General features: G+C 44.9%; 1 protein-coding gene across 3 annotated transcripts in view; it reads left to right on the forward strand.

Annotated features, from left to right (window-relative positions):
- The first annotated feature begins 2,369 nt into the window (after positions 1-2,369).
- Positions 2,370-19,468, forward strand: part of LOC146189718 (transmembrane protein 130) — a 39,879-nt gene continuing 22,780 nt past the window's right edge. Inside the window, exons 1-5 of one of the 3 annotated variants that reach the window (XM_084604487.1) lie at positions 2,370-2,753; positions 13,931-14,218; positions 15,873-16,027; positions 17,275-17,437; positions 19,166-19,250. In XM_084604487.1, coding sequence (XP_084460613.1) covers positions 2,648-2,753; positions 13,931-14,218; positions 15,873-16,027; positions 17,275-17,437; positions 19,166-19,250 — 797 coding nt within the window. In that variant the 5' untranslated portion in view covers positions 2,370-2,647. The remainder of the gene's footprint in view (positions 2,754-13,930; positions 14,219-15,872; positions 16,028-17,274; positions 17,438-19,165; positions 19,251-19,468) is intronic. The other 2 variants (XM_084604488.1, XM_084604486.1) reach the window with 2 other exon arrangements.

Raw genomic sequence — 19,468 nt, forward strand, 5'->3', positions numbered from 1 at the left:
TCGTTTTGTGTACTTTGGCACTGGATCGATCTACTTTGCGTAGTTTTATGGATCATTAATCACCTCATTGCACAGAGCTAGGGAACCTCAATGCAAAACTTTTGCATAAATGAGACAGGGTTAGTATAGGTTGAAAAAGAAATGGCACTCTAGCACTGTTACGCTTGCGCGCCTTCATCGTGTGACATTGCCGACACGGCGGCAGCGGATTCAAGTTCATCGGCCAGAGCGGCGGGACATTTCAAGCCATTTCAGCGTGGCGCAGACCATTGTCATGTGTGTGTGCGTGCGTGCCAAAGCTTGTGAAGCGCTGCGCTCGAGGGAGAGAGTTGTGGCCCTCGGTCTAGTTTGAGGTCGGTGACCTCTCAGCTATGCAAGTTTGGATAAGAACGCGCGGGCCAACGCGTATATGCTTATTCGGGCCCGTACCCCCCTTCCGTCTGGACTCCCGAGTGTAAAATGCAGAAATGCAGCGGTTGCTCCCGCTGAAGGGTCGCCTTTGGGACACCTGCTGTGTGAACGAGTCTCCTATATCTTTGTGGGGCCTGCTTCTCTGCCCGTTATTGCGAGACGCAAAACTAAAAGTTGGTCGTGTTAGACGACGCCTCGTCTTGGCCGGAACTTGCTGATGTTTTCCGCGGTAACTCGAGCTGCCAGGCCAACGCTACCCTTGGGACTTGCGAGCCAATGCAGTCCAGCAGTTGTTGGCGCCACTTCGATATCAAAGCCCTTGCAGCAGCACGTATATATTTTGATTGCGTGTGATTTCAGAGAACATATATAAAAAATAAGGACGCGGAAACGCTTGTATTACCTGCACTTTTCTTGTGAAGTGATACTCCGGGAGTATATTTTCGTATATTTTGAGTATTTTAAAATTCAAATAACCTCTGACGGAAAGTCATCCGGGCTGCGCAGTGGAACGGAAGTTAATTGAAATAAACGCGCATGCAGCGTACAATCGCCAGCAAAAGTGGTATACAACACTAAGTCGGTGATGGAGCTCGGGAAAACTGAACTGAAACGCCATCTAGCAACAGCGACAAGGACAGCCACAGTGACACATGCATTAAGATATAATGGAGCACTGCCACAATTGTCTCGATCCCAGATAGCTGTCTCGAACTGAAGTTGGAATGCAGTTTACCCGGGCTCCGTCACCGGCTGTCTGTTGTGTACCCCTTTTGCTCACGACTCTACATTAACGAAACTGCCCGCGGACAGCAAACGTATATGCCTGCTTGAATTACGTGCATAGTTAAACTAGTAGAAAAATACGACACTTCACGGAGTTTTCATGCCTTATTGCGCCTACATAACGAAAACTGAGCGAACTTCTCTCAGGGCCTATATGATCAAAATGTGACACTGGCGCAGCTAGTCAACGATGGCAATTTGTCTCAGGGAAAGTGTTCACAAATCCCGTTCGTGGGAGTAACGCACATAAGTGACACGGTACGTATAGCAGAATGCTCCAGAAACAAAAACTGCTGCATATTTTCGGCTAATGCTATTGAGCTTCTTGCTTTTAGATTTCAAGCGTCATGTAAAGATTTTTATTTCAATTCTTTTCGAGGCAGCGGCAGCTTTTCGGTGGATGAAGCGATGATCAGGGTAGCGCTCTGAGAAAGAACGTTTTAATGCTTGATCAGAAAAACTTGCTCTGAACACACCAGCTTATATTGCGTACTATATGCAACCATTACATTTTTCTGGGCGCACGCCTGGCCACAATGTCTGCCGGCTTATTTTACTCCACAAAAATATAAAGCGAATCCCTTATAATATTGGTAGTAATAGGGTAGCACTGTTTCAGTGGACAGCCAAACGCTAAGGGAAGCTATCACAAATCTACATTTGAATTGTAAAATGTGCCAAGAAAGAATTAATCACCTTTCACGAGATAACCTTCCAATTCCTTCTCATCAGCTCATTAGCCTTTGCACAGAGGCGTCATTGTCAGTCAATGATCGCGCACGCAGTATTGCCATTAAAGTATTCTAGTTCACTATAATTGCCAGGAATGGGAAGCAAAAGCAGAAACAAGGTGGCGAGCTACTGTAGAGAATGGCGGTTGTAACCAGAAATAGCCAGAAAGTTAAGACAGTGGCGCTATCTTTATCTTCGCTATATCTTTACAATTCCGTAATCGGCCGATGTGCAGCTTGAAAGGCCCGCCGGTCGGTGATCTCTCGCTCCTGGGCTGCAAAGCCGATCGAATCCGACTGACTTGAACCACGGCCGGTCTCGAGGTGCTCGAGGGTCGAGGGAAAGCGCCCGCCTTTTTTTCTTCCTCCATGGCGCGCGCTCTAGCGCGCTCTCTCTCTCGAGACCGGCCGTGCTTGAACACATGCTTGCACATGTCGACAACCATCGACCAATATGCGACGCCAGCGCCTCTACCCGGTCATTTCTGACAAAGCTCCATTGTGAAGCTTGCCAACTACTAATTTTGCAGTCTATCCCGTAACGGCTGGAGTAAGAGGTGTTTACGGCAGTGCCGACCCCAAAAGTGGGGAATTTTATCGAACATGCCACGCCGGCGCGCTTTAACAACATCAAGAACCCTTGCCCAGAGAAAGTGCTGAGGACGACGCGGAAACGGAGTCTACTGTGTGAACAAGCGGCGTGTGTGTGTCTCGGTGAAATGTGCGGGCGCGGAGCGTCGTCATCCGTGCGGCCGTGCGAACGGCGAGTGCTGTTGTCAACTGCGACGTTGCTGTGGGTGTTGTCAGCTACCTCGCTGGCACTCGGTGAGCAGTGTTCGTCTTGTTTAATAACTTTTGTTCGTTACTGACTTCTACAAGTGTTGTGTTTCGTGTGTCCGAGTCTGTGCGACTCGTATAAAAGTGGCAGGAGCAGTTCGCTGCCTTCCGTCAGCTCCGTTGTAGTACGTGTTGTCTCCTTTTGTTGACTTCGTTCTTGAGCTGCCTCGGTGTAGCGGCGCTCGGACAACCACGTGGTTCTCACTCCGTTGCTTTATGACGCTCGTGCCTTTGCGTAACGAACCACAAGCAGAGGAGGTGTTTCGCCAGGTGTTCCGCCGCACGATTGTGTTCCGGGGACGCTTACACAAGTGACGACCCTCTCGCGCGACGCTCTTCCCCATTTGTCTCTGCGCTCCACCTTGGTTATCGTATTCCATAATCAGGTGTTTTTTCGGGCATAGCCCTTGCGTCCAGACTGACCTACATAACAATGACCGTATTGTAGCGTTCCGCGTAGGCCGCACGGGTTGAGTGCTCACCTAGTCTTGAACGTCGAGAAATGGAGGTTTCATTCTAGTTAGCCCGGTGCATTGATCTGCCTTGTCGCGTGCTTCCGTAGAAGTCATCGACTCTGCGCAGTCATAGTAGTCGTGGCATTGGATGGGCCTATCGTCTGATACGGTTATGTGGCTTTTGTGCTACGAGGTGTGCCTGTAACAATCTAACTGCCCGAGGTAGCGTTTGACGACGGCTTCCGACGTGTGAACGTGGGTGACGCAAACTGTCAATTGACGCGAGTATGCGAAACTCGTTGGCTGATAATCTACTACGCGGCTTTTGTAAACCTCGAGGAAATCTAGCTTACAATCTAAATTGATATGTGTGATAAAAATGTAAAGGGAATTGCTGTTAGGGCATGTCATCATTGCAGAGGCTCACTTACACAGATTCCTATGTCAGGGAACTAGAAAGTAGTAATTCTCTCTTATAATTTGTGTTCATGCAGTAGTGCAGGCTTGAAGCAGATACTGAATTGGTTAGTCTATTCTTTCATTTTATCTTACCGTTTCTTTGGATTACTATGATAACTGAAGTACTCAGGAGCTTATCTGATACTGATAGGTATAATAAATCTAGTTGATGAGCAAGGTAAACTGTGTTTTGTTTATGTTGCCAAGTCATTTCTTGGTCTTCGGAGGCAGTATGCACTGAGCCGCCTCAGTTCTGAAGTTTGTCTGTTTCAAATGTCAGTGTTGTGCTGCCTTATGCATCTTCAATGAGAGAACTTGGCTAAGGATCATGTCCTTGGCCTTGGAAGGGCAGTAATGGATTTGTCAAATCTGGAATGGGTTTTCAGCCAAAAGTGAAGGTGACCTGTTTGTTCTTGAAGATGAACATTGGCCTTACAAACTCTGGTGACTACTGTTTCGAAGTCAAGGCCTTACAAAGCTCTGCACAAATACTTGCAAGAAATCTGTGGCACTGTATGGTTGCCACTATCACCATTGTTCTCAGCCTTGTGGGCAGCTCTTATCTACCACTTGGTTGCTGATAATGTAGTGTGTGTGCACGCTTGCCTATTGGATGGTGCAATTTTCTGCCTCATCCGTAAGCACACAAATAAAACCTTCATACAATGTGGCTCTTCATCTCAACTTCTGATTGGACGTAGTATAGGATATCTGAACTTTGAGAGAATTGCAGCGTAAAGGGCAGCGAATCAGTGAATGTCAACTTGGTAAAGGTGGGCATCATATAAATATGGCAGTTATCTGAGTTAACTGATCTCTGATCCTCGAATGTGTTAACGCAATTTGGTTCGACATGTGGCAATTCATGCAAAAGGCCTTTGATTTCATTTAAACCCCTGAACTCTTGCATGTTTGCTGGCTGCACCTGAAACTGGAGAGAGGCGAGAGCGCCTTTAACTTGGCATTTTCATTCACTATTTTAAAAAATATTTTTATTGAAGTTGGGTTTGGGGTAAGCTCAGTGCCTGTCTCTCTCACTTCATTTGTAAATTGGTCTGTAGGTAAGAAAAGGTGCAGTATCACACTTTTTTGTGGATACCTGTATGCAGGCCAGGTTCCCAAAACTTTGACAAAACTAGCTCAAAATTGAGGTATGGTGGGTACCAACCTTTAATTTGTACAATTGTTTTGTTGGAAAGGAAAGCTGCAGTATCTTTCACAGTTCTTGACAAACAACTCAACCTTGCCCTAAGGAAGCGACACTGCCTCAGCTGTGGGCCTCTTATTTTCAATAGAAAAGAATTGCTTGGCTCATGAGTGGTGTGAAAATGATTTATGCACAAGGTTTAGAAAAGGATCTGTGCACAGAGAGTGTATGCAGGAACGTTCAGTAAAGAAAACATTGTCACCACTGTTTTTTTTTTTGACAGCTCAGGCTCGAGAGCGCTATACTATCACCGCAGTCAATCACATCTCATGTTAAGCTGCAACATACTCTCGCTTCGTGCAGTAGACACATCATCTTCAGCAAGTCTCATCGGTGCCACTCCTTTATTCAACCTAGGTAAATACGCCATACACATAAGCCGTCGCGCCAAGTGCAGCCAAGATTCGCTAGCGTAATGTTGGATGAATCCCCCAAGCCGCATGACAAAGCTCGCATGTTTACGCATTTTCCCACCATGTTCTGAACATATCTGACAAAATTCAAGTTAAAACAAGGGTACAATGATGACTTTTTGACTGAACGAGCTTTATGCTTTCGCATAAAATATCTTGAAATTGTTGCATCCTGAAGCTTCTTTGTGTATCCACGGCTTTAGTTGGATACAGAAGAAATATAGCTCTTGCTTGTCAGAAAAGACACCCCAGTAATCACTGAAAGTAGTTGTATCTGGTTTCTCCGTTCAGCCCTGCATTTTGTCATGGAGTTCACATCTCACAGGTGGCTACCGTGTCCCCATGGCAGCCACCTTCCAGCTTCCTCTCCCTTTTCCTTCTCTCCTTTTTTCACACCTGCTAATAATGGCAGGTGGTTTTTATCTAATTGCAGCTTTAATTGATGTTAATTGATCATAATTAAACTGCTAATTAATTTATAATTACCATCTTGTAGCTGACATGACCTGGAATACAGTGCAAGGTTACATGGCTACAGCAATTCTTTAATGCCTTTGCATATAAGAAGGCGCACCTTTGCACTTGGTCACCACACGTGTGTTTCGAGGCCTTCATGCTGTTGACAGCCACAAGGCACTTCTGCATACTTTCTATTGAAATTCTTTTGTACTTTAATGCAACCTACACAGCTGTGCATGCATTTCCAACGCAGGGACCGATAGAGTGTGTGTGCTTAGTGAAATAAGGCAGGCAGTGGTTAGGGCTGAGTAGTTTGCCTTTGCTTCGGCAGTCTGGACCTTCTGTTCGCTTTTGTGCGAGACGCGTGCACTCCTGTCTGGCGGCTGTAGTGAGCGCAGGGCTGAAAAATAGAAAAACCTGGCTTAAAAAAAATACAAAGATAGGCAAAAGCAACTGCGACACAAGTGCCAAGGGTTGAAGCTGCGAGCAAGAAAGAAGAACGAGGCATATTTTCTCCCATTGTCTCGAAACAAACAGCTCCTGACGGAATGGAGTGCTTTAAGAGCATGGTGACTAAGCCTTTGCATGGCACTCGTGTGTGTATCTCTTCTTTAATAACATGCTAATGACATCTGTGAGATGAGGTGGAATATATGGGAGAAAGGAAGCAAGCATATTTAGCTGTTGCATATTCGGTTGTTTAGTGCTTCTTCTTGTCCACTGAAAGTAGCGAGTGCACTTCATGAAGTCAGACATGTCAACTGCTTCGCAGGAGCGCTGAAGTGCCGTCAGAAGCAGCTGCGGTAATTTCTTGTGCCTCTTAGAGGCAACACTAAATGGATATCCCCGACGAATAGTGGCAGTGAGGAAAGGGGTGAGAGGAGTTTGAAAATACACTACAAGAATCGACAGACAGGTTGAAGAAATATACTGCAGTTCACTGTGTTTCTGTGTGCATCCAGTCGGACGGTAACCTTTGATATTTGAAGTAAGCCACTTCCACAGCTGTCGTTCTTTCTTGAATGAGGTAGGGTGCAGCTGGGAAGAAGCTACGCTCAGTGGCCATGAAGATATGTTTTCCGCTAAGGAAAAAAAATATCATTTGCACAAGTATTTTATAATAAATATGATGATTCTTTAGGGCATACTCTGCACTTCAGGATGGGGTGCACTTAAAAGGCGCCTGAAGCGGTACTTGCTCCAATATTCCAGCGGAAGAAGTTCGTATATCAGGTCTTTGTGAGTATTCGAGCGGAATTTGTAAACGTTGTGTGAAACTGATAATGTAGAAATAGTATTTAAAAAGTGTTCCTGGCAACTGCTTGCAACCAGTCAGGGCAACACGCTCCCCCTGCGCAAACCCTCCATGTAACATCATGAGGGCTTACTGGAGGCCCACTTATTGGACTCTCTCAAGTGACCTTGGCGGAATGGAGCCTGGTTTGGGTGTTGTCTTCTCCGGAACAGAGACCAAGAGTCTAAAATTGTCAACATTGTGTCATTTGGGGACATGACATGATGGGGACATGATTTGGCTACTGGAAGCAATTGAGATTGGCTTCATCATGATGGGCATCTGACCCTACATCCCCAATTCCCATCGGTGTTTTATTTGCCAGAAATTTGGCCATGGTTCTCAGAGCTGCCGTGGCCGGCAAACCTGTGCCAAATGTGCAGCCAATGATCATCCGTCTGAAGAATGCAGAACTGCGCCACGTTGTGCAAACTGTCATGGAAACCGTACCGCATACTCAAGGTCATGTCCAAACTGGAAAAAAGAAAAATAATAACAGCCAAGATGAAAGGGACAAAACCTACCAAAAAGCGCGAAAACGAGTCACACAAGCCACATTTTCTTTCACGCCAAAAATGGACTTTGTGCAGGCCTGCAACACAAATGCCAGCCATGCGCGAGGCGATGGACACATCTCCCAGCCCATGGCAACGGAGGCAGGCCTCTATGGGGGGGGGGGGGGTAAAATTCCAGGGACAGGCCCTCAAAAGGCAGGGCAGGGACCCAGCAGTTTTAATTCAATCCCCGAAAGTGTCATTAATGATGTTCCTCCTGCATTGGAACTATAGGGAACTACTCAAAAACTACAGTGATGTGAAAAAAATCATCCCTTCTGCCACACAGGCTATATTTCCCCTTAAATACTGCCGTTTAATGATACAAACATTTTAGCTGAAGGCAGTCCTCCCCCGGCACGATAAAGGAACAGCGCGCAGGAGCACAAGATCAAAATGCCTCGTCTCGTCCGCGCTCAGATAGAGCGTCGTCAGCGCCGCCTTCTGCGGCAGTGGGCCGTTCTCTTTCGCTCCCATCCAGCCCATGGCAACGGAGGCAGGCCTCTATGGGGGGGGGGGGGGGGGGGTAAAATTCCAGGGACAGGCCCTCAAAAGGCAGGGCAGGGACCCAGCAGTTTTAATTCAATCCCCGAAAGTGTCATTAATGATGTTCCTCCTGCATTGGAACTATAGGGAACTACTCAAAAACTACAGTGATGTGAAAAAAATCATCCCTGTACGCTCTCTTTATTCCAGCAAAGCCTAAAGCTATTTTTGACTTGGAAGAACTTAGAATGGTAGTTGGTGATTTTAATACTCTCTCCTCATTTTGGGAAAACAAACTAATTGCTACGAGAGGTCGCGTTTTAGATTTTATTTTAGGCAATAATATATGTCTGCTCAACACAGGCAAGCAGACATACTGCTGTCCAAGCTCTGGAAATTTGAGTTGCTTAGATTTGTCCTTCTGTTCACCATCAATTTTTAGTGATTTTAAATTGGACTATTTGGATAACCTACATACCGTCTGCGTGTTATCAGTTCTATTTTCTCCATCAATCATCCACAGTAAGCCACATGATTGGAAGCTCCACTTAGCAGACTGACCTCTGTTTTGTTTGGAAGCCGGTCTGGACGAAATATATTTTGAGGATCTCAGGTGGACCAACTGAAGAAAGAGTTTACGTGTATCTTTTCTGCCACATGTCTTGCCATCCCTCGCACCTCAGGAGTGGTGCGCAAAAATAATCATGGTATACGCACAATTCTGGGATGGCGAAAAAGCTAAAATCAAGCCTCCAGTCCAGTTCTGGCGTTCAGTCGTGTCCGACTCTTCGTGACCCTATGGACCATGTCACGCCACGCTTTCCGGTCTCTCACTATCTTCTTAACATCACATAGCTTCATCTGCAATGCCTCGAGAATGCCATCTAACCATCGCGTTCGCTGCCTGCCCCTTCTCCCGCGACCCTCAACCTTTCCCAACATCAAATCTTTCTCCAGCGACTCCTATCTTCTCATCAGATGACCAAAGTAGCTGAGCTTTAACTTTAGAATTTGACCCTCCAATGAGCAGTCAGGGTTTATGGTCGACAATATCGACTGATTTGATCTTCTGGCAGTCCAAGGAACTCTTAAGAGTCTTCGCCAGCACCACAATTCAAACGCGTCAATTCTTCGGCGGTCAGCCTTTTTCACAGTCCAACTCTCGCATCCATACATCACAACTGGAAAGACCATAGCACGGGTTATACGGATCTTGGTTGGCAGACTAATGTCTCTGCTCTTTACTAGGCGGTCAAGGCTAACCATTGCTCTCTTTCCCAGAAGCAGGCGTCTCCTAATTTCATGGCTGCAGTCTCCTTCCGAGGTAATCTTGGCGCCCAAGAACAGAAAATCTGTCACAGCTTCCACTTCTTGCCCATTGATGCTCCAGGACTTGGCAAGCCTGGGGTATCTTAATTTTGCAGATACCCAACATATAAGAACTTGTTAGTTTTTAAAAAAGTAAGAGCTGAAGCAAGATATGTCCGCAGGAACCAGAAAAAACTTCATGGAAAAGTTACGTTTCACCAATAGCGAGCTCTATCACATCCAAAAGATGTGGGAGTAGGCTCATTAAATAAATGGCGCATTTTCTCCCTTCACTATTCCCCTTCTGACAGCCCTATTCCCCTTCTGATGGATGAGGTAAGGAGGTTTGCTGGTATAGTATGGCCACAACTGAAACTGGAATGGGTTAGCTGGAGGTCCTATGCCCTGTACTTGGTGTTTGTTTTCAGAATGTGGATGATGATGATAAATATGCCATGTCATCTTTATCATGGAACACAGGTCACTGGTGACCTAAGGCATCATAATCACAATTTTATTTCAGCATCGCATGCACAATGCTGCGGGTGCAGGAAAAAAGCCTTCTGGAGGCTTCATAAGACCTACACCTTGCAGAGACAATTTGCTGAAGCAGAGCAGCGATGATCACTGTATTGCAGCCAAGAATATGAAGCATTCACAAAATTTGCAAGGAAGACAGAACAGGAAAAATTACGAGACACTTTGGCGACTGAAGTGGTAAAAGGCGAAAGCCTGAGTGCCGCATTCTGCTACGCATTTGTTGCGAATGTGGCGGTGAATGATGCTTTGAGTAAAGAGGATGACTACTGTTTCACATTCCTCTCTTCCTTTATGGCATGGTACATGAGTATGCATAGAATTGTGACAGACACTGCTCCTTTTCTATTCTGTAAATCAATTTCTGAAGCTGATGCCTGCTGTACTAACACCTCCTAGACATCTGGGTCTGCTTCTGTTTGCTGTGTGGTGCGGCGTTCGAGAAAGCAGCAAATGAATGTGTGCACGGACGTCTGGATAGGACGCCCGGTGGGGTCAGCTTTGTATATGCATGAATCTCCTTGTGACGTCATATGTCTTGACAGTACATCGTGCGCCCCCTTGTCGAACACAACCAGCATTTCATTGAACGCATTAAAGTTCACCGGCATTCTATAATTTGTCTACAGGAAAGGAAAGGCACGTTATCTGTCACTCGTGGAATCTCGCTATCATTCTCACTGTAGACAATAGGAATTATGAAGAGCATTTCATGTTCCGGGGCGTGGCGCAGTGGTAAAGCACTGGGCTGGGGATCCAAGGTATGGAGGTTCGATTCCCCGGTGGGAGACAAGGTTTATTAATCTATTTTTTAAGTATCAGAGCCGCCGCAACACAATAAGGAGGTACATTCTGAGTTAATGGGAAACAGTATTTTAACATTTGTCATTTTTAATTTGTTCGGGTGCGAGGTATTACCCAGTGATCAGAACTATGTGTGCTGTGTACTTTGGTTCGTAGTGTGAATGAGGCTAGGTCTATGAGATATCTATAGCTTTTCGATTTGCCGCTGCTGTAATGTGAAGTAAGGATGGAGTTGTGCGATGGTGGTAACAAATGGAATTTTTAGGTGATCAAAGATTGGTTTTGTGTGGGCACCAAATTTAGCATTGGGGAGGATTCATATTGCTTTTTCCTGTAACCTAAAAAGGTTAATGTCAGGTTATTGTCAGGTTATTGTCATCATGTCCTAAATCTGTGTGTTTTATTATAGTTATATAGACAGCAAGGTCAATTTTAATAAATAACTCGTTACTTCGTAATGCAGCGATTATGTTGGTGGGTGGAGATGCCCTGACATTCAGAATGCCTTCCAGACTACCTATGCATTGTAAGATTTATTTTCCTTCCTAGACAATTTTTTATTGCTAGAAGTAGCAGTGGGCCTCAGAATGATATCTGATAATCTAGTTGTAGTTTGGATAGAGAGGACTTCGTAACCAGCCTTAAATATTAACCGCTGTTCTTTAGGGAATGTTGTCATGCCTGCTACTAGTTTCTGTTTTGTGCTGCCTAAGATGTAATAGGTATATTTACTATATAGTGGCCATTATTTGCCATATGTTAACATTAAGTGGCCAAGATTTGGGCCCATCATCTTTAAAGACAACCATTTTTCCTGAACAACATTATCAGTGAAGCCTTACAAGTGACAAGAAGTGCTACTGAGGCGATAGCACTTAAATTGTCTTCACAAATTAGTTTGTCTGGGTTCTCACCCTGAGTCATTAACCCAGTGTCATATATATAGGGCATGAACATTTTGCTAGGATCCAAAAAACATCAATGAAAGTATATCCAGAAAAACACCAGTGAAGGTATATTGAATGTATTTTTTGCAATTTGCTTTTGACCAAAAAAGGACAGTATTTCTGGCATGAACATCACACTTAAGTGACTGTTTTGTAGCTAGTTACAAAAGTCAAAGGAACCAAAAAAAATGCTGGAGCGAGGAACATAGTGAGCCAGTGGTATTTTCGAAACTCAGTACTCTGCACTGGCCGCGCTCATTGGGCTCGAGGGCATGCGCGACAAGCAGCCATGACTGCTTACGCCCATACGCTAGCGTATCTTTGTTTTCAGCAGGCATTCCAGCTTTGATATTAGTTCATACATTGCTTATAAGATGAAAGCTTTGTGAGGTGATGAGCTTAGACACAAATTTGCACCGTGTGAGCTTCTCCTGCCTAGCAAAGCATTGTCAGCTAGCACATAGCTCCTGCTGTTGGGCATCGCTTTATGTATGAACATCCTTTTGCTCTACATAAGGACATGGGAAACGTTTTGGAATGTAATGGACAACTGCTGATACAAAATAATGCATAAATATTATGAAAGAGTTATGTTCTGGCTTTTGCAACGGTTAAGTGGCAGTTCTATTGCTGCTGTCAGCGCACAAATAACCGCTGTTGAACTATTGACTTATAACGATTGCTTCCTGATGTTTCGATTTGTCCCGATTTGTGCTCTTCTTTTTGCCTTTGTTGGGTTCACAGGTGTACTGCATTGTAAAAGGTGATAGTGATTGTTCGCATGGGGAAATTTTGTTATAAACAAGAGAAGAAACCCAAAACTAAGAGCCACAATATGTGCATAGTGTCTCGCACGTAGTTACACCTACACATATCGAGCCAGACAGCTGTCGTATCTCATCTCTGGCAGATGAGGGAGGACACTGCTGCCAAACACTGGAGCTGACTTCAGTGCTGATTATGCCAGATAATTTGTATACGGTGAGGCACAACTGTCCTTTAAACACGACAGCGTTAAGGCTCCCTTTCGGAGCAAAACCTGGCTTCTGTTTTGTTGTTGGTAATGTGTGACATCACGAGACCATACGACATGAGCGAATTGGCACGAGCTCTTTACTTGGGGTAAAATGATTCAGGGTCTTTGCATCCCATGCAGGCATGTTCGGATGACTTGGATGAAGCAGAGCTTTATATTTGTGCTGGTTGGTCCTTCACATGATGTGGGAGTTGAGTGCTGGATGCTAATGAGCATGTGTGACATAGAAAACTCGTAAATGTAAAGGTTAGTAGTTGAGCCCAAGTGCTTGTTTATAGATGAGGATCCAAGATGGGAGCATTAATGCTTTCGCGTTATACCCTTGAAGGCAAAACATAAAGGGGCGATGACAGGGTCGTTCGATGTATTGCCTTTTGATATTTCTGTGAATAATATACAAGTCTGTGATTGTACTCGCAAAGCTTCAGGGCTTAGCATGAGGCGGATATTACAAAAAAGGCGATAGAAATCAATCAGGAAACTCCTCCCAACAAGATAATCTCTAAATGCTCGTGTGATGTCACCAGAGGCGGTAGTGCGTTGTCTGCAATGTAGGCAGCAATATCAGAGCACATGTTTCTTGTTCTTTTTTAGACGATTGACACAGTGGTCGTCCATCATGCAAAAGTGCTTGATTAAGATCTTACCATACAAAAGCAATATAGAGCAATGCATGTTTTCTTCAGCATAAGGCATGGTCACAGTAAGTGGACTGTGCGATTAGGTTCCAATGCACTGATCTGTCGCATTACACCGGCGATGAAGCCAGCTCAACCAATGGTCGCCCTTCGCTATAGTGTAAGATTTTCGGCCCTGCGACGCCGACGGAACTGATCGGCGAATGGTCACCTGATCTGTTTTGGTCAGATCAGAGGCCAAGCGAGAATTTGATACCTGGTGAGTTAACGGCCCGAACAGCTGCGGCTGTCTGTAGCTTAACCGTATTAAAGAAAGCCAAACAAGCAGCTACACATTATATGTTCCCCCTTCTCGTCAGCAATGACCTTGGTCAGAAATGTCAGTCGGTACCGAGCTGCCGACCCATTCAACGACAAGTAGGCGTAGCGTCCCAAATTTTTTGTTCTCGTTTCAGGCTCTGGAACAACCTTCATAGGTTATTTATTGCTTTATTCTTCTTGAGACTTAGCTTGCCATTTTATCATACCTGAGACTCTTGTGAATGCCCCTTGCTTTCTTTTCTCCCAGAAGTGAATGTCACCAACGATGGACCTGCCATCTTGGACTCAACCATCACCTTCCAGGCAAAGCTACTCGGAGCCGACTATCCGACGCTCTACTATGTCTTCCAGCACAATGTGCCAACAGCAGTCCAGCCCGGGATGATCACCAACAGTACGGTGGCGGTGCTGCCAATGACTTTCCTCAGTAACCGGGACCAGCCCGGGGAGTATGTCATGAGAGTGTCGGTGCTGAAGGAGTACTTCTTCTCAAAGCGCAAGATTGCTGAGGGGTTTGGCAAGTTTCTGCTCACTCGTGAGTACTGCTTGGAAGCTACTCTCCGGTTCTTGGCTGTGTGAAGGGCTGTTGGTGACCTCTTTTGCGCTTGCCAGTCTATGTATTTATTCATTTACTCGTCTGAGGCTGTGCCGCTGCAGTGCCACTAAGTGTTTTGTAATTCTTGTGCAATATCTTTCAGAAAAGAAGTGCAGGTTGGTCCAATAGTAACGGAAAAAAATTAACAGTGATTACAGGCGTGTAGTAGTACGGATGACGAGCACCAACTATGGAGAGGCAGTCAAGTTTCAGGTGCATTTTGTCCGTAGTCTGTACCACTTATCAGTGGTGCCACTAGGGAGTTACAGCCACAGGCCATGGGGGAGGGAGAGAGTGAGGTGACTAGGGTTGTGGCAGTTCACTTCTCTTTCTCGAGAAACCATGTTTGAACGTTAGAGACAGTAAAGCAATTGCACTTGGCTTTCATTATTGTCCAATTTGTAACTCGTATCGCCAGACACACTTTAATGGGCTCAGACTTTTCTTTCTTGCGAAGGTATAGACAAATGCCATGTTTTTCAAACATAGACAGTTGTGTGGTCAGCAGTTGCGCAAAGTGTAAGTAGAGCGGCATGCCTATACTGCACTAACTTAACTGCATCGATAACCAACTCGCAGGCTCAAACATTTTAGGGTTAATGCATTGTGTGTGCTATGCCTGGAGAGTAGCCGTACAATTTTTCAATATGTGCCTGGCGGAAATAGTAGAATTTACCAAGCGGAGCAGGCGTTGCATCTGTTTTTTTGTGTGCACCAAATTGGCTGCCAGTAACTACATGACTTTGGCTGCTAGGGATGGCGATTGATTAAACGGAACGGAGAAAGTGAGGTGTGCAGAGTGGTTGTAGTATCTACAGTTCTCAACTTCCTGGCTATTCAGCATGCTTTATTGCTACTGCTTTAAGGAGGACGATGCAAAACCATCTTTGCCTGCACATCTACATGATGGATCCTGAGCCCTGTGATGTGCTTGGTGTTTTCTTGGAGCCACTTCACTAGGTAGAGAATGGAAAGTGGCTGGATGTTTGAGTCGTGAAGTTTTCAGGGGCTTTATTATGCTTCCCATATTCACGGGTGTTGTCTCTTGGGGCATGCATTCTTGTTGTGTGTAGCAGTATCGTGAATATCAAATATATTGGTACACTTTCATCAGCTTTGCAAACATTCTTTTGCACTTTTTAAGCTCTTCACATTCTGTGTGGAGGGAGAGGATGGCGAGAAGTTTGGGCTGTGAGGATGACAGGGGCTGGGAGATGCTTTTGGTATCTTTACTGGATTCAAGGGCGAGTTTTTGACAATGAAGGTGCTTACGGCACTTGCTCATCCTCTGCAACTGGATGGTGGGCGACAGGGGCTCGTAGTGTCTGAGATGCATATTTTGACTGTGGCACTGCTCTCGTTCGTGCTAAGCAGGCATTCATTGTAACTGTTTAGCTGCGGCCATTATAAATAGACGCACCGTCGAAGTCCATGCTTGAATGTGTGTGGTTGCCCTCTGCTTGGAGACTGGTGTACAAGCCCTCTTGGCGGTGATAGTGTCCATATTGTTGGCTTTGAAATAGTGTACCATTTTTGGTTGCTGTTAACGTATGGTGCCTGTGTCTTCCATTGTTGCTGTGCTGATTTTGTGCAGGGGACATTGTTGGAAAAATTGTTGTTTCCCAAGGCGGCCACGTCCTGGCGGATGACCACACCATCGTGTCCACAAACAAGACTACTAATTTCACGTTTGAACTTCACGACCCCAGTGGCTACTTTAACAACTCTGCCAACAGCTTGTCGTGGAAGGTAAGGGAATTTCTTCGATGCTGAGTAGGTTGTTTTGCAATTTGAGTTGTATGCTCTGGCTTCTCTAGCTGCTCGCTGGTTTGTGCCTGAATTTTATCCAAATAAGGGACTTTTTAGGGCATATTTAATGTTGCTAGATGTAGTCAGGATGGAAAGTTAGGCTAATTGGTTTGCTTGCATCATAGAAAAAGGCACAGTGTCTGTAGCACTTAATTTCTGTGATACTACATTTATTGCATTAATTTCTCCACACCTGTTTTGTTAAAACTGATATAAAATGTCATGTCACTCTTTCATGTGCTGTGGTATACACCTCTCCAATAAATGTTAGCTGGGCGCTGCCATAATCTCCGCTCCTCCTCTCTGGTGTGCTGCAAAACGGTTCGGCTGTGGCTTCCACCGTGCTAGCGCCAAGTGTGAAAAGCAGTCCAGCGAACAGTATGGTGACGCCCGATGACCACTTATCGTAAAGTTGTTTAGAGTACTGAATTTGGTAGGGTAGCAAGTAAGCATCATCTGTGGCCGCCACTGAGACAAATGGTTGGTGTCATGATTTTTTTGTTTTTTTTGGACCCACATTATACCACTTTAACAATTCACCCGGCATTTACGCTTTGCATATGCTCTTTCTAGTGTGATATGCTGCCCCATAATAATAGTAGTACATTAATGCCCAAAGCACGCTCTTCTTTCTTAACAAAAATAGATGTGCTTTACATGCATACATATCATGGTAACCGAAAAATATTAAAATGTATGAATAGAAAAAAATTAATGAAAACAAAATAAAACACTATGTAGCAACAAAATAAATAAAAGTAAAACAAAATGTTCAATTCGCGTGCTTGACTCTGCTTAGATGCCGGATGGGCACCAGTTGAAGATAGCTCGTAGAGGGCTACTAAAAGGTTACAACGCTTAACGAATACAACATGCACTCATCCTGAAAAGAAAATAGGAAGACCTGGAGCTGAGAGGGCAGGCTGTCTGGTGTCTTGCTCTTCACGGCAACTGAGGTCCGTCAGAAGTTAAACACGTACCATCAGAAGACAATGCCTTTTAGTTGATTTTAGTTGTAATGCAAGTGTGATGGTTGAAATTGTTTTTGCCCCTGCGAGCCACATTTGGGGCACCTGGAATAGGAAACCAATTTACGTCTAAGAGGCAGAACAGACCAGTAAAGACCACGTCGCTTGAAATCAATGTAGTGCTCACAGATTTTATTCTGTTCTTCCTGGCTGATTCAGCTGGACTACGGCCTGTCCCACTACGCACCCTACTTCACCGTGAATTTCACCGACACGCACGAGCACTCGGTGTACCTCATCGTGGTGGCACTGGTCAACAGGCCAAACACCAGCTCTCCGCAGATCAAAGTTGGCTCCTTCGCACGCAGCATAGCTCCAAAGGGTGAGGGGTCACATCATCATCATCATCAGCCTGACTATACCCACAGCAGGGCGAAGGCCTCTCCTATATTTCTCAAATTAACCCAGTTTTGTGCTAGCTGCATCCGCTTGGCCCCTGCAAACGTCTTAACCTCATCCGCCCACCTAACTTTCTGCCACCCCCTGCTACGTTTTTCTTCCCTTGGAATCCAGTTTGTTGCCCTAAGCGACCATAGGTTATCCTCTCTTCCCACTACATGTCCTGCTCATGCCCGTTTCTTCTTTTTGATTTCCACTATGATAGCGTAGCGAAAATAGTTCATGACTTCAACACTTGTGTTATTGGGGCTTGCTTCCAACAAGTACTGGCAAGCCGTGGGACCTGCAGTCTAGGATATTCGGTCGCCCGCCTTACAGTTTAGTCATTATCCACTTGTCACTCGCTTGCCAACTTGAGTTCTAAAATCCATGGAAAAATCGGGTTTTCCCTGATTTCTCTGGAACAAGTTCGGGATGCGAAAATCGATTGGAATCCAGTTTTGCCCCAAAACGAAGAATCTTGTATAAAAAAAAAAATTACGAGGGACTGTAGCAACTAAAGTAGTGAAAGGCAAAAAGCCTGAAGGCTGCATTCTGCTACGCAACTTACACTTATTAGCAATTAATTAATTAGTCATTAATAGATTATTTAGGCACGAGGTAAGTGATTATTTACTTAATTAGTTATCTAATCATTATATAACCGATTAATTACTTGATAATATATTAATTATAAAAATTAATTAGGCATTGATTAGTAATTAGTAATTGATCATTGATTTACATATGGCCATATAAGGCCCACATTCGCATATACTGTGGTTGTGCTCTGTGATTGGTCGAGACCTCTATGACGGCATCCCGCCTCGGCTAATCAGAGCCGCCGCAAAAGCTGGACACATTTTGTCCACAACAGCATGAGCCATTAAAGGCTTGCGCCTTAATATATGCCGTAAGTGAAACGAAGAAGGTAGGAGCTGAGATTACTGTCTTAAGTTAACTATAACATGAAGCCTGCCAAATTTGAGGCTTTCATTCGGTTAATAAGCAAGCAAATGTAAGGAAAGTGGTCTCATTTTTCTAACATTTGTTTGTTGTTTAGTGACACACAGAGCAGCATCTGAAACATGAAAAATGACTGATGCGCATGCCTTATCTCAGCTCGTGGGATGGCATAAAGTTAGGGAAAGCAAAACTGAAACCACGCGACTGAGCTGGGCACCAGTGTGCGTGAGCACCAGTGTTTATGGAATTCAGGTTTAGTAAAGTCTATTCCTGTGATTGTTGGCTGTGTGGGTTGTACCTCGATGTAAGCCCTACCCCATCTGAATTAACCAATCCAAACTTGCCCATCTCCAAACTAACGTGCTTCTGATGCAATACATTTGCATTACCAGCTGGGACTGCTGGCCTCGAATTATCCAAATTTCTAAATTAACGGGAGTCATGGTCTACCGGCACTTTGCGTGCCAAACCTAAAATGTGCAGTCTGGTTAGAAGATGTGTATTTTTCCAAATAAAGGGACTAGTCAGTGTTTTATAGGCCAATGGAGTATTTGCCATTTACAAGAGATGTTGTGGAAGGATTGATTGACTGCGAATACAACTGTGTTAACAAATGAAACAGCAGGAACTGATTCCCTGGGACGTGTGAAGCATTTGCTGCACTGTTACCTGATTTACTGCCTTGCCTGTTTCTTTTTCCTGGCAGATCCAATCACAGGGGTCAGTGTCCAAGGCAACGTTTGGCTTCGCCGTGGTGATGTCGTCGCACTCGACGTGACATGCAATGGCAGGTATGCAAGGTCGCAGGTTTCTTTGCTGAACACTTTGCAAGCAGGAGCACCAGCTCCGAGCATGGGTGGTCTTTTCAGGGACCCTGCATGGAACTCTAGTTCACCAGAGCAGAAAAGTGATGCAGTTAAACTTAGTTATAACTAATTTGAAAAAGACGATCTCATCCAGATTTTCGTTGTGTGCGATTTTGAAATTTCGTAATATTGAGAAACTTCGT

This window comes from Amblyomma maculatum, chromosome 5, assembly GCF_055883805.1.
Source record: "Amblyomma maculatum isolate TAMU_Amacu chromosome 5, ASM5588380v1, whole genome shotgun sequence".
Lineage (NCBI taxonomy): Eukaryota > Metazoa > Arthropoda > Arachnida > Ixodida > Ixodidae > Amblyomma > Amblyomma maculatum.